Consider the following 15,431-nt stretch of genomic DNA (forward strand, 5'->3'; position numbering starts at 1 on the left):
CTTGCTGAGCTTGGAAAAGGAAAGAGGATATATGTTTGAAGACATATGGACGTTTTCTATAAAGCAAAAGAGAGTTACTTAAAGATGAAGTTTTCCATTAAAGAAAATAGAAAGTTGTCTTAAGTGTATTTGGAAGACTTGGAGAGCAAGTTAAAGACGTGGAGAGCAAGTTCTGGTAGCTATGTAAGGAGAGGTGTGCCTTATGAGACAGCTAGACCTCATAGAAGAGAGAGAGAGGTTTCCTTGGTGTGTGGTACTGCTTGGTGTCGAAGGACATTCTGAAGCATTGTCTGATGGAGTCCAATGTGGACTTAGTTTGGTGGCGTTTGAGTTGGCACTTTGTGTGGTGGAGTTAGCCATCCTGTGTAGCTCGTGTGAGCTTTGTGTGTGCTTGGGTGATCAAGCGTTTTGGTGTTACTGGTGTGTGTTGGATGCTGACGTATTTGGTGAAGTACTTCCGAGAAGTGGAAGATTGAAGCCTAGACTCAGGGGGAGTTTAGCAATGACGGTTTCATTGAAGAGATCTGTGAAGATTGCAGCTGTAGAAGACAGTGTGCTCCGGTGAGCCGGATGGTGATCTATGCATGCGTGCTTGATTCCTAATCTTTGTAGATTTCTACTTAGAAAAGAGTGGTAAACACTAGTGTGTGTGTTGTATCATATAGCAATTGTAGGTTGCTCCTTGTTCTAAGTCAATGAAATCTGGACGAGGTTTCGGGGATGTAGGAAACAAACCCCGTTAACAAATTTTGTGTGTTTTACTTTCTGCACTTGTTTTTCGTCGCCTCATCTGCACTAACACATTTTGTGGCATGCAGATTAATTAGTTTAATCTTTCTGTGAAATTCATTTCATAATTGCAACAATCTTTAGTAATTGCAATTTAATTGTTAAAATGTTGCCTATGGAGTATAGTATCAATTTGGTGGCTTACGGAGTAATTGGTTTAGTAATTGCAAACAAATTATTATTGTACTTTACACCTTTTATATGATCAAACCAGTTTATAAATTTCAAAAAATTGTTTTCAAAACAAACTTGGTGTACAATTAAAAATAATGGTATGTACTAACCATTAAAAAACAATTTGTATACCGAGATTTCTATCTAAATTCGTTATGAAAATCTAAATTTAACTATGTTGATAATCGAATAAAAACAGATATCCCAAAACGAGTATATAAAAACTCAATATCTGTACCTAGCATCCACATATTTTTCGGGCTTTTCATAACAATAAAAATATTTTAAAATATTATAGGTTGTTTACAGAAATCTCTGCCATATTAACTACTTTACATATTTACACCTAAAATCTAGCATAAATATTTTACGTGATACACTCAGTTACCAACTTAATAAAAAAATTCCAAGGTATAGAGTCCCTACATTCAATAAAAAATCTAATTATTAAATACGAAATTAATTAGCTCACTAAGCACACCATCGTCCTTATATATATACTAGATCGTTTGTCCGCGCTACGCGCGGATTTTTGCTACATAAAAACTTAAAATTTTAATTGTTGTTTGAATTTTAAATATTATAAAATGAGTTTTAGTTAATATCGAATGTTTAGCTTTTGCAAATATGGCCGTAAATGAGATGTTTTGTCGTTGAAATGTTGTTTGTTACGGAAAGCTTTATTTGTTGTAGGATGCTAAGTTAAGTGTTGACTTCATGTGTGAATAACTTTTTTTGTTCCTCTTTACGAAGCTTTGAAGATTTTAGTGGTGTTCAAAATATTTGTTGTTGAGGCGATCAGTAGTTAAGTTGTAATTTTGAAAAAAATAATTGAATTGTATTTGATATAATTCTTTAAAATGAGCTGTGTTGATGTTCTGAATAGAAAATTAGAACATTGTTGATCAACATTAATTTTCTGTGTCAAAATGATTGACATTTTAACATTTATTATTTTATGTGTCGTTTGTACTTATTTAAAGTAAACCAACAACGACCTCCATTTTTACAGCATCAAATAAGAAGATAAACCCATTTTAATTGACTATCTATATCACTTAGTTTTGAGTTAATTGTAAAAAGAGTGAAATTCAAATAAATGCTTTTTTAATCATTTAATTAATTTGTTATATTTATATTATATGAATTTTTTTATTGCTCCCTTAATCCACAAATATAATTTTTTCATTTGTTCACACATATTAAAAATATAATAAATTTTCTATAATGAATGCACTAATTTCTATAATTATAGTAACTAAATGTATAAAATAGTAAGTTAATTTATTTTAGTTAAGAGTATGACTTGTGACATTTATTTAAAATGTTCGCTTAACTAAATTTATTACATTATCTTAAATTAAATATTATTTTTTTGTATTTGGTAAAAAAGTTCATAGTTTAATTATCTTAATCTATCTATTTTGTCATATCAAATTAAGATCAAGATTTTGTGTAATGTATTTAACAGTTTTTGACTGTGTATATGTGTTTTATAAAACAGTATGAGTAGACATCCTGATATAAAACCATAGACATATTATTTGAATTGCTGAAACGAAATTCTTATTTTTACTTAAACACAAACATTCCAAAAAACCACAAAACATTAAGAGGGTGAATACATATGAGAAAATTCTATTAATTTCACAAGGAGAAAACCGAAGTGGTAAGGAGATGAATCATTTTTTTGTGGATTTGCTTTTAGTGGCAATCTAACGGTGTCATACGCTATTGATGCTAGCTAGCTAGACGGTGTTGGGATGGGAAATCAATTTCCGGCTGTCCAAACACACTGTTGGGATGGGAAATCAATTTCCGGCTGTCCAAACACACTCTCTTATGTAAGCCTGAATATCCAATGAATTTGCCAGATCATCCAAGTAAGAAAATAAGTCTCCTGTAGGGGCTAACTAACCAAACCAGTCCAGTCACAACAAAAAAAAAACCAAAAAAAACTTAGCAAAAGATAAACATATAGACCTCAAATGTTAAGATTTCGTTTATTATCAAGAAAACTGTCATTTGCTTGTAGGACCGTAAGTCACTGAAAACACTCATGTATTGTCATGCATTCATTGCACGGCAAGATCAATTGAAGTTATGAGGAAGAAATAAAAATATAAACAACATTATTAAAGAGATTGGAGCACTTTACCAGATTACTAAGACCTTTGTAAGGTTCATCCTCAGTGGAGATAGTGGTTGAAGCATAGAACTCTTTGAACCTCTGAAAACTTAAGAGATCACTGAAGAGTAGAAGTCTACCAATGTGCTCTATTGTATTGAATCCATTGTTGGAACACTGTTTTGACCGTATAACAAAGAGTATAAGAGAGTGTACGTATAGGCATGCATATATATATTTATATATATATATACCAGTCAGAACCATGAAAAAATCAATCAACACACTACAAGCTTTTGAAAAAATTAAATTTTCAAAAGTAATACAGTATTTATAAGGATAAAAAAATCAAGAGACAACCTCAGTAAAAAAAAATTAATAATCAGGAGACTAACCCTAAGCAGAGGACCAGATCCAACTTCAAATCTCTTAAGGAAATTTTTAATCTCTTGAGCAGACGACCCTTATACAGCAATAAACAACAAAAATACCCAATTAAGCTAGTAAGAGAAAAAGAAAATAAAAACATAGTAGTGACATCTACTTTTAGTCGCATATATAAAGAAAAGAAAAACCTAATAGAAGAGGTAGTCGTTTTAATTTTTTAGTTTAAAGAAAGAAAGGTTATGATATAACACTGAAGAATGGCTTGACATCTTATTATGATGCGTTCATGTGAACTAAATAGTTAATACTTAATACAAACATGATGTTGCACTGGCTAACTTTACCTTTGCAGCTTCTGATACCAAGTTTGCAGAACTTTTCTTAATACCTGCGATGTTGAAATGGGTTTGGTGTTCCCCTATTCAAGCTGGTGAAGGAGATTATGAGAAACAAAGTAAGCAGGCTTTATTCTGTATTCTTGAGCTGTACCAAGCACACTACTCAATCACTGAACATAAGTTTTGCAAAGATAGGGAATGCAAATTTACCTTCAGACTCAAGTGTCGGGGCCTCTATTTCTACGTTTAGCTTCAGCTTGCATTCCATAGTAACAGTGAGGAGGCATGATATCCCCTGGCTACACAACATACTTAGAAACAGGCAAGCAAGTGAAGTCAGCCAAAGAGTCGAGCAGAATATGACTCACTTATCTCGTAAAAGGCACTGAAGACCCCAATGTTTTGCAGCAAAATTGATGGCATGTTGCAAGAAAGATTATGTGTCAAAATTATCATATGCTTTTGTGTTTATACTGTTATTCAATGCATAAAATGTATTCTCCATCTGCATTTTACAAACTCTTATCTAATAAAAAATAAAATTAAACTCAAACCTAGCAATGGTTAAAAGAGCCCAAAAACGCCAACAAACTGCAATCCTATGTACTAACATGACATCATAGAACCTCTGAGCATTTGTTAAAAACGACTGCAGACCCAAATTAGACTAATTTGTGAATAATAACATGAGTTCAAAATTGAGTTTATTACGATGTGGTGAAAGGGTGATACACTTATATCAGTGCTTATTATGGATGCCTTGCATATCATTCGACAATTCCAATGCTTTCTACAACTATTTCCCCTCGCATAAGCCTCTTATAACATAGCTGTAGCTAACAGCATCAGGCGGAGAACTCAAACTTTACCTCACGAAGCAAAGTAACGGTTTTGCCGTATTCCAGATTCTTGCATAAACCCTCCAAGAGGATGTTCATATTGTAGACACTGAAAGCAAACCCACGCTTCAACATCACATGGAGAACACCTACGGCAAAACAGAAAACGCAGCCGTTAAGCACATAAACCTGAAATTCAGCAAAGGCGATGAAAATTAATGGCTAGAGGTTAAAAATCAATTCATTGCATCAATTTTGGTCCTACGTCTTACCAGATTATTTGGGAAAGCATCCTTTGAATCACCATCAGAGTTAACCAGCGGAGCCCTCAATAACTTCATAGTAGAATCACATTAAACAAAACTAAAGAAAGAAAGAAGGAATAGAAAGTTAGAGCTTAATTGAAGATTCTCTTGTACATAAAAGACTAATCTTGAAAAAAAATTAACAAAAAGCAAGAAACTCAAAACAACCTGTAAGAGTAATTCAGAGTCAGAGACTGGTAGAACCTGAGTGTCCGTTTCTTTCCACTAAGATCGGCCTATACGAAGGGCCATCTGCATACCAACATTTCACAGAGAGCGAGAAAAAAAACTTCATTAGATATATAAAACACTGAAGCGCCATATCCAAAGAAAATATTATACACAAATGTGAGAATCGATCAGAAACAAACCAGTGGAGAAAGGACATAGTCAAAGCGGTTGGTGGAGATGTATGAGGAGAGAAGAGATGGAACATTGTAGGGAAATCAGTCTTAACGCAGTATGGCCTGGTTTTTGAAGCGGCTTATGTTTATGTTTTTTGGTGGTGGTTTTAGGGTTATTGGAGATCTGAAAGGCGGCATCAGCGGCTAGTAAGAGAGGAGGGAAATCGGAGACTGATTGTGTTGAGGCAAAACGTTTTGGCTGAAACTTGTGCTTATTACGATCACTACCAAAACGTTTTCCAGAGAACATAAAGACGAAGTAAAACCAATCGATCAAGTTCTTAGTGAATACAATTGAAGTCAATATTGTTTCAATATTTTAACCTAAATGACATGGCTAGTTAAGGATCTCTAATTGACTGATTTTTTCAGCTGATGTGGATGCGTTTAAAGGGCTTGATATCTTGCTTTTAGTATAGGTTAGATATACATCTCTTACCTTCTATTTTATTTTCAACACGCAATAAAAAAACACTTTTGTTTGTTAGGCAAACATATTTTACCATCTTCTTCTTAGTTTTAGCACTCCGTTCACCATTACAAAAAAAAATTCGCTAGGTTACATGAGACCCCTTTTTCTATCTCATTCAATATGTTCTTTAACAATCTTTGTGTCTATAAAACCAAACACACACAAAAGAAAACTTTATAATCTCTTCATTTATGTAATAAAAAAATGTCTAACCTCACACAAAAGTGTATTTTCTTCAGGGAACCAACCTCTCTCTTGAAATCAGAGTTTAAGTATATATACCATTTCGAAAATTAGAACCCATTATTGGATAAACCAAAACCCAGAAACGATGATCTTAAATAGAGTTTAACCACAGTTTCTTATATGTTGCCTTCTGCTCTTATCAGTGAACTTGGATGCAATGATCACCCAACTAATCAAACAAAACAACATCAAAATTAATCGACCCAAGATCAGAGACAAATGATACTAAACTGAAGTCATTTTAATCCTAAAAACAGTTTTAACAGTGTGAAACACACAAATTATGTTATGGAACTCTTTAGTTAGCAGAATCACATAGGGACATGATTAAAAATAGCTAATTACTTGCACCAAAATCAAAGTTTTTTTTAGTAAGAAGAAGAAATTTTAAATGGATCTCACGAGGTAATTGTGAATGTTCTTTTACAATCTGAATAAAGCTAAAAGAAATGTTCTTCAACAAAGCTAGAACAGAATCATATATATAAGTTAAACTAACACCCGCATGGGTGTGCGGGTCAAAATCTAGTAATTTATTATTTTGGAATTTTTGGGCTTAGAACTAACCCTTTTCATACGGTCTAACGTAACCTGTTATAATTACCCTAAATAATTACTAGGGTCCCTAATTACTAAGTTTGCATAATATTATGCTCTTTGTTTGGAGAATTCATTTGATGCATGCCACTACGACAATTTGAACAATCTTGCTCTTGTGTCTGTGCTGTAAATATCTAATAATCAATACAGCAATAGCCCATCCCGAGACTCAAGTTTATGTTGAGTTTGACATGAACATACTATACATAAAAACTCTATTGTTAAATACTTTGGTGTATATTTTAGTCACCGCTGGTAGCTGCAGTGTCCGCACGTCGAACACGGATCATTCGACCTTGAAGTTTCTGTTCATGTACTTAGGATATCAAACATCTGCAAGATAGACAGAACCGCTCCATCATATCAAATTAACATTCTAAGCTAAAGAATTTAATAATTACGCATCGTATTTACACAGTATGTTGAATATAATTCAATTGATGCATTTCATATTCTTTTCATAAAAAAGATACTTGTTTAGATCTATGGATGTCAATTAGATTGTCCACATCCTAATGGACTTATCAAGATAAATATTTCTGTTTTTAGATATTGATGGTTGAAACCCAAATAAAATAATATCCGATCTAAACAAAAAAAAAAACTATGATTAAATGGGCTGTCCTACAGTTTTCAAAGATAGTCTTTGCAACAAACTGTTCTCAACCGGTAAATATGCTGTTGATATTTGAAAAATGACCAACATTTACTATCCATACAAAGGAATTTCGATAAAGTAAGACTTTCTTATCTAACTTCAGGATCATGCATATATCAACATCATATACAATGGCGGACAAGTTTGTACGTAGTGTTACAAATTTTCCTTCTGCTATATTATATGTTGATTATGTATCTTCGGTTTAGCTATCTGAATCGGCAAGTTAATTTCCTTTCTTACAAAAATGAGCCATCCTTATGGTCCAAGTAATAAATTAGAAATATAAAATTGATTTCAAATGGAATCTTCATGCTTAAATGATCATGTCCAGTGGACTTTTTTTTTTGGGCATTGATGATTTTTCTCTCAAATGTATTTTAACATAATATTTTAACTATTTGGATTGTCGACTAACCAACTAGTTCGATCCACTTTTTTCCGGATAAAATTGGGTCTAGCCAATTAACTGCTTCGCATATAGGTTTGTCCATGACCGATCGATTATATTTTGAACACCGATCACTTATGGATAAGCCACCCATTTGACACTGCTATCTATAGTGCTATGGTGTGTAGTACCATGTCTCCTGAAACTAAAATTTCTTCACGGGTTCTCTTTAAATCAACATTAAAATATTAACTCGACTAACTTAACCAAGAAAATTAAGTATATGTGGATAAATAGTTTTTGCGATCAGTCCCAAAAATTGTGAGACATATAAGCAATAGTTCTGAGTTCTGACCGAAAGGTTTGTAATCAAGAGACATAACATTGGTATAAATTACTTCCCCAACCAAGGATTTTGACAACTGCCGAAATGATAAATGACTCATGAAGTCATGATATATAGATGGCAGAGAAAAAGGAAACATAAATTGATAAAGAAAAAAAAAAGCAAATCAACAAGAAGAAGAGATGCTACATCCAAAGGAATATTTAAAATGAAGTACAATTAAAAAAGAAGAAGAGAAAAACAACATTCAGAGATAGATATGATAGAGAGAGGTCTCTAATAGATATGATACCTCAAAATGAAAACTAAACAATACTTAAAGGGATAGATCAGCGCCCCAGCTCTTAGAAGGCCCTTCTTCTGGCTGATCAACAGCATCGTCATCATCATCATCATCAATCTCCACAATATTGTCATTTCCTAGCTTTAAGATGACATCCTCCTCGTTCAATACATTCTCTTGCGGATACCAATAGCTAGGAAGATTGGTAGTCCTATGTGGAGGAAAAGGAGGAACGTTTCTAGGGAGCATCGGGGGATAGTTGTTGTAGGAGGGTATTGGCTCAAGTCCCCCTGAAAAGGAACCGTTAGTGAAAGTGTTCCCTGAGAAGAAACCAGTAGGAGCCATGCGAGGAACTACGGTCATATTCATGTCCATGAGTCCGCTATTGAAAGATGGATAAAGGCCGGTACATATGCGTTTGAAAGGTTCAGAAGTGTTCCCAAGATTATTATCATTTGATAAAGCACCTTGTGAATATTGACTTAATATCCACTGACGATGGAACTGTTGTTCATTCTCCTTCTGCTTCCTTTCCCACTGTAGCTCCCTCTTGTGCGAGTTCATGTGACCACCTAGGCTTTGAGAGGATGAGCACCGCTTATTGCAAAAGCGACAAATGAAGCCGTTTCCTGTTGGGACAGCACCAGATCCGAGACTAGGGTTCTCACTCCTCCTTTCAGTCACAACTTCCTGAGAATCAGACCCTAGTCCCGGATTGTTGTTCTCCGTTGCCGTCTCCTTGGACTCCTCCACAGCCACGTTAATGTCATTGCATGTTTTGAGTTGGGCCAGGGAAGAGCTTGCAGAAGACATAACTTGGTTCTCCATATCAATATATTTTTCTTTAGTTTGTTTAGACTGACAAGTGATATTTTATCTCTGTGTGCTAGATTCAGAGACGTGAGGACGCTATTTATTGAGAAGACAACCTCATCTCTCGTTAACACTTACGGTATAAAATCTCCATTGTGTAAAATTAATTAAAGTCAGAGCTACATTTTCAATCCATATCCAAGAAGATATGGTTATTTCTTTCTTTGTGTTGATTTTACTCATTTTGTCTTCCTGTGATGTATGGAAATAATTTTTACAATCTGTATTTACACTCATTCTTACGTAATATATACCACCACTTTCAAATTTCAATCCATTTTAGAAGTTATCTTTGTTTTACTAGTCATCTTTTTCTTAAATGTCACTGGTCAACATTAACTAATATGTACCAATATAATTATATAACTTGGTATTTTCTGTGTAATGGTATTAAAAATTATTGGCCCAAAAATATTTGAAAATGAAAAAACAACCAATAAGCTAGCTAGTCAAAGTAGCATCTTTCAGTCTTATAGGAGGATGATGCTATTCTTAACCTGTTTGACTACATACTAGATTTGCTTCTTCTTTGCCATGAGAGAAAAATAGGTAAAATAAACTTGTGAGATTATTAGCTTTTTTGGTAGTAGACAACTTTCACTTTCTATGTTCTACACTTCTACTTGGGAGTAAAAATTATTAACTAAGGGAAATAAAGTCGTAAGGAGTAGATTGCGTCTGCTTGTAAGAGATTTTCTAAAACTATTTGATAGATCTTATTAGTAGGGGTGGGTACAAGCAGAGTACTTGGTATTTTGATATATTTAGTTTTCGGCTTGGCTTGTACGAATAGTAAAATTTTGGACCTACATTTGATTTATTAAAAACGAGTACTTACAGTTTCAAGTACTTGCTAAAAACGACGGATTTCCAAGTTACTTATTTTACTATTTGTTACTTCTAAATTACTTGTGAGGTACTTGATAATTATTGGTAAATTATTTGATAATTCGTTAGAGTTTAGAGATAAATAACTTTATTATAGATAAAGAATATTTCATTGTTTTTATGTTTTAGTAAATTCTGAAAATAGAATATATAAGAGAGAGAAAATTCCAATATGCTTATATAAATATATCACCTATGTTTGATTCACTTATGAAAATGGAAATATAAACAAATTATTTTACTATGATTTAGAAAATGTGTTTTTGCTCATTAACAAAAGCCAGTAACAAGTCAAACGACACCAATTAATACTTATATTTGTTTTGTGCTTATAAATAATTTAAACAGATTACTTGATACTAGACTTGGTCAGACCAAGTACTGGATCTGACGAGTTAAGTAGAGACAATTAACGAGCAAATGTGCCACCCTTAGTTATTAGTACCTTTGTTGCTAGCTAGTGAAAGTAAAGCTTATCCTTGGTCTAAATTTTTTAATTAGCAACACTGACTAACATGTAAATTCGCTGTATATAATTTTTTGGTTGAATAGATTTTAACATTCTAACAAACGTTTCAAATACCTTGAAAATGTAATTAACGGGGATCATTTCGCCTTGAATATCAAAATAATATTTTTTTAAAAAGAAATTACCACAAAAAACTATTGTTTATGTTGCAAGGCAAGACCAAACCAGTAGAGATAACTGACAAGCTGAATTTGAAAACATATTAGAATATTTGATAATTGATACTCCCTATGTTTCATATTAAGTGTCGTTTTGAATTTGTGCACACGGATTATGAAAAAAATTAATTTTGTATGCTTTCTATATAAAAACACAAATATCTATACACATAACCATATTTCAACCAATAGAAAAATAAATTGTTGAATAAAATTAATAAATTTTGCATTGAAAATCGAAAATGACACTTATTTTGTAACGGAAAAAAATTTCTACAACAATACTTAATATGAAACGGATGAAGTATATACATAAGTAGACCTATGAAATCATATTTAAAGTATTACTAAGAAAGTTCCATTGATTTTTAACGGCTACAGTCTGCCAAAGTGGAGGTAAGTTTTGTTCTTCAGTCCCATCTAATGCGGCAACCACGAGCATGAAGCATCTCGAGCAATTCAGGTCTGATGGATGCCCTAATCAAAACCAAACTATGTACATTAGTTAGGTGGGTGAATTAAAAAATAAAAATTAATGAAAAGATTAGCTGTAAAAATAAGATAATTTTTTTTGTGCTCTAATCCGCGCACACCAGAGCAAGATTGTTAAAAACTGTCGTTTTGGCATGCATCAAATTAATTAAACATAAAAAAAAGAGCATAAAATCATGCAAACTTAGTCTTTGTTTTGGGGTATTTATAAAAGGTTACGTTGGACAGTATGAGAAGGTTAATTCTAAAATCAAAATTACGTCTAACCAAGTCCACAAATACATTACATCTACAGTGAAACGTTAAACATTATTGGTCGAAAAAACATTTCAAATATTTTGAAAAGTAATTTTTTTTAACCTTGTGGTATCTTCTTTATAGTTTATACGCTCATTGTTGAGAACACCATCGAACATATTATTCAGTGAAAAAAGAATATTTGGAAGAAGTGTCTGAAATAAAAGATTTTAGTGCTACTAAAAAACTGAGATAAAAATTGACATGTCAAATGCCGACCAGTTTAGAGAGATATGACAAAGTTGATTATGTTAATGCATTTGGATGAATGATGTACGCCATGGTGTGCACTAAAATAAGTTATGGAAGAAGCCATTGAGGCTATAAATTGGATACATTTAGTTCTTGCCCAGACATAACACACTCTAGCTATTACAATGTAACCGAACAACACCTTGATCAGCGTCCAACTCTTCTACAAGTTCATGAACTCAAACTGCTTTTTTTGGATACTCTTCCGTTGTCATATATTTAGTTTCAGACATTGCATCATCATATTGTCCTACCAATTTCCAACATATAGGTCTTTATACAAGAATAAAACATACCATGTAACAGATCTCATGTAGTTTAAATGTCCTACATAATCTAAATCAACAAATATTGAATCACACTCTTAACTTTCAGACGCTGGTGTACTTAATTAATAAGTGATAATCCGCGCCTTACGCGGAGTGAAACTTAAATTTATACAAATACAATAGTTCTTGTTTTCAAATTAAGCATGATGATTGCTTGTGTAAATCTTTTTTTCTTTCTTATATCATGTATAAATCTTGAATGACAAATTATGCATATTCTGTTTGTCTTTCTGTTGTTCGTTTTTTTAATACATAAAAACACTCACACTAATAATAATGTGATATAGATGGGGAAGGTGTGTTCACTGATCTTTCCAAAAAAAATTATTTACCATTTATCTGTTCGAAATAGTTTTGGTTTATCTTATTTACATCACATATATCTTAATATGTACAATTTATAAAAAGCGAATCACAAAATTGGATATAATTTGAATCTAGATAGATATTTTTTTTTAAATTATACTTTATATATTTCTCTAAACTTATACTATTTCTAACTACTCACATTTAAATATAGCCTAACTTTTGCTACAAATATCTACAATTATTTTTGAAATAATACGAACTTTCATATTTTACTAACTAAAGATTTTCAAATAACCAATTAGATTTACTTAATCTCTAATATTATATTTCCTAAATCATTTTAAAAATATTTCCAAAATCCGGTCAAAAATATTTATCACCAAATATTTAGTATATTTTAATATGAATATTTAATTAAAGATTTTTAATAGTTTTAGTAATTTAGAATTGTTTATAAAAATTCAATGAAAATTTCAAAATTAAAATATTCAGCTCTCAATACCTTTTCAATGTAAATTTCAAAATTAAAATATTTGTGTATTTTATATGGTATATAGTTTAATTTAAATAATATATATATATATATTTAATCTGAATACCTATTAAATGATACTTCATATTTATATAATTTTATGATCATTTGTATCTTTTTATAAAAATAAAAATAAAACCATTGTTCACAAAATTTTTATTGTAAGACTTTTAAAAGTTTTAGTACTTTATAGTCGTTTTAAAAAAAGTAACATATAACATATAAGAATTTTTTTTGATTTTTTATTATATGGTTAATGTGATTGTTTATTTTTTTAATAATATAAATTAAACAAAAAAATGATGGAGGATACAAAAACTATTATCAAATCTTTATTATTCAAAATCATTAATTGTCGTATATATGTTAATCATATTAGGTAATTTCGTAACTTTTATTTAAAGAAAGTATGAAGAATATTTTTTTATGCACTTCTAATCAATTTGATAGTTAATTTAATAAAAAAATATAATATATACTTAGATGAACCAACCTATTTTCTGATGATTCTGAGAATCATCCTAGTAATTATACGTGGCTATAGTCATAAGTTGTAATGCTTATCAATTAATATATAATGGATTTATAACGTCTCATTGGCTTCTTCCAAAATTCATTATATATAATATGAGTTATTCTTGCAATCAAGAGACATAACATTGGTAGAAATTACTTCCCTAACTAAATTCAACCAAGGATTTTGACAACTGCCGAAATGATAAAAAGACTCCTGATATATATATATGGCAGAAAATAGGAATCATAAATTGATTAAAAAGCAAATCAACAAAGAAGAAGAGATGCTACTCGAAAGGAATATTGAAAAAGGGAATACAATAAAATTAAAAAAGAGAAAAACAACATTCATAGATAGATACGATAGAGAGAGGTCTCTAATAGATATGATACCTCAAAATGAAAATTAAACAATACTTAAAGGGATAGATCAGCGCCCCAGCTCTTAGATGTCCCTTCTTCTGGCTGATCAACAGCATCAGCATCAGCATCATCATCATCATCAATCTCCACAATATTGTCATTTCCTAGCTTTAAGATGACATCCTCCTCGTTCAATACATTCTCTTGCGGATACCAATAGCTAGGAAGATTGGTAGTCCTATGTGGAGGAAAAGGAGGAACGTTTCTAGGGAGCATCGGGGGATAGTTGTTGTAGGAGGGTATTGGCTCAAGTCCCCCTGAAAAGGAACCGTTAGTGAAAGTGTTCCCTGAGAAGAAACCAGTAGGAGCCATGCGAGGAACTACGGTCATATTCATGTCCATGAGTCCGCTATTGAAAGATGGATAAAGGCCGGTACATATGCGTTTGAAAGGTTCAGAAGTGTTCCCAAGATTATTATCATTTGATAAAGCACCTTGTGAATATTGACTTAATATCCACTGACGATGGAACTGTTGTTCCATCTCCTTCTGCTTCCTTTCCCACTGTAGCTCCCTCGTGTGCGAGTTCATGTGACCACCTAGGCTTTGAGAGGATGAGCACCGCTTATTGCAAAAGCGACAAATGAAGCCGTTTCCTGTTGGGACAGCACCAGATCCGAGACTAGGGTTCTCACTCCTCCTTTCAGTCACAACTTCCTGAGAATCAGACCCTAGTCCCGGATTGTTGTTCTCCGTTGCCGTCTCCTTGGACTCCTCCACAGCCACGTTAATGTCATTGCATTTTTCGAGTTGGGCCAGGGAAGAGCTTGCAGAAGACATAACTTGGTTCTCCATATCAATATATTTTTCTTTAGTTTGTTTAGACTGACAAGTGATATTTTATCTCTGTGTGCTAGATTCAGAGACGTGAGGACGCTATTTATTGAGAAGACAACCTCATCTCTCGTTAACACTTACGGTATAAAATCTCCATTGTGTAAAATTAATTAAAGTCAGAGCTACATTTTCAATCCATATCCAAGAAGATATGGTTATTTCTTTCTTTGTGTTGATTTTACTCATTTTGTCTTCCTGTGATGTATGGAAATAATTTTTACAATCTGTATTTACACTCATTCTTACGTAATATATACCACTTTCAAATTTCAATCCATTTTAGAAGTTATCTTTGTTTTACTAGTCATCTTTTTCTTAAATGTCACTGGTCAACATTAACTAATATGTACCAATATAATTATATAACTTGGTATTTTCTGTGTAATGGTATTAAAAATTATTGGCCCAAAAATATTTGAAAATGAAAAAACAACCAATAAGCTAGCTAGTCAAAGTAGCATCTTTCAGTCTTATAGGAGGATGATGCTATTCTTAACCTGTTTGACTACATACTAGATTTGCTTCTTCTTTGCCATGAGAGAAAAATAGGTAAAATAAACTTGTGAGATTATTAGCTTTTTTGGTAGTAGACAACTTTCACTTTCTATGTTCTACACTTCTACTTGGGAGTAAAAA

The 15,431-nt window shown here is 32.2% G+C and overlaps 3 protein-coding genes across 15 annotated transcripts in view; all 3 read right to left on the reverse strand.

Annotated features, from left to right (window-relative positions):
• LOC106318704 overlaps positions 1–5,669 on the reverse strand; it is an 8,020-nt gene extending 2,351 nt beyond the window's left edge. Inside the window, exons 1-9 of one of the 13 annotated variants that reach the window (XR_001265359.1) lie at positions 5,332–5,669; positions 5,129–5,212; positions 4,928–5,018; positions 4,686–4,804; positions 4,027–4,127; positions 3,823–3,905; positions 3,487–3,554; positions 3,122–3,268; positions 2,507–2,876 (exon numbers count right to left, since the gene is read on the reverse strand). Coding sequence is in view for 1 of the 13 variants with exons in the window: in XM_013756800.1 (XP_013612254.1) it covers positions 3,897–3,961; positions 4,027–4,115; positions 4,185–4,201; positions 4,686–4,844; positions 4,928–4,996 (399 nt within the window). In the remaining 12 variants the exon portion in view is untranslated. The other 12 variants (XR_001265357.1, XR_001265356.1, XR_001265361.1 and 9 more) reach the window with 12 other exon arrangements.
• A 2,724-nt stretch (positions 5,670–8,393) lies between these two features.
• On the reverse strand, positions 8,394–9,181 carry LOC106317536 (zinc finger protein STAMENLESS 1-like). The gene has a single exon (XM_013755342.1). It carries the CDS (start codon positions 9,171–9,173, stop codon positions 8,394–8,396), a length of 780 nt encoding a protein of 259 aa, XP_013610796.1. The 5' UTR covers positions 9,174–9,181.
• Positions 9,182–13,952: 4,771 nt separating this feature from the next.
• On the reverse strand, positions 13,953–14,774 carry LOC106314118 (zinc finger protein STAMENLESS 1-like). Its single transcript, XM_013752051.1, has one exon. The coding sequence runs from the start codon at positions 14,751–14,753 to the stop codon at positions 13,953–13,955; it is 801 nt and encodes a 266-aa protein (XP_013607505.1). The 5' UTR covers positions 14,754–14,774.
• Between the last annotated feature and the right edge of the window lie 657 nt (positions 14,775–15,431).

Source organism: Brassica oleracea, chromosome C9 (genome assembly GCF_000695525.1).
Source record: "Brassica oleracea var. oleracea cultivar TO1000 chromosome C9, BOL, whole genome shotgun sequence".
Lineage (NCBI taxonomy): Eukaryota > Viridiplantae > Streptophyta > Magnoliopsida > Brassicales > Brassicaceae > Brassica > Brassica oleracea.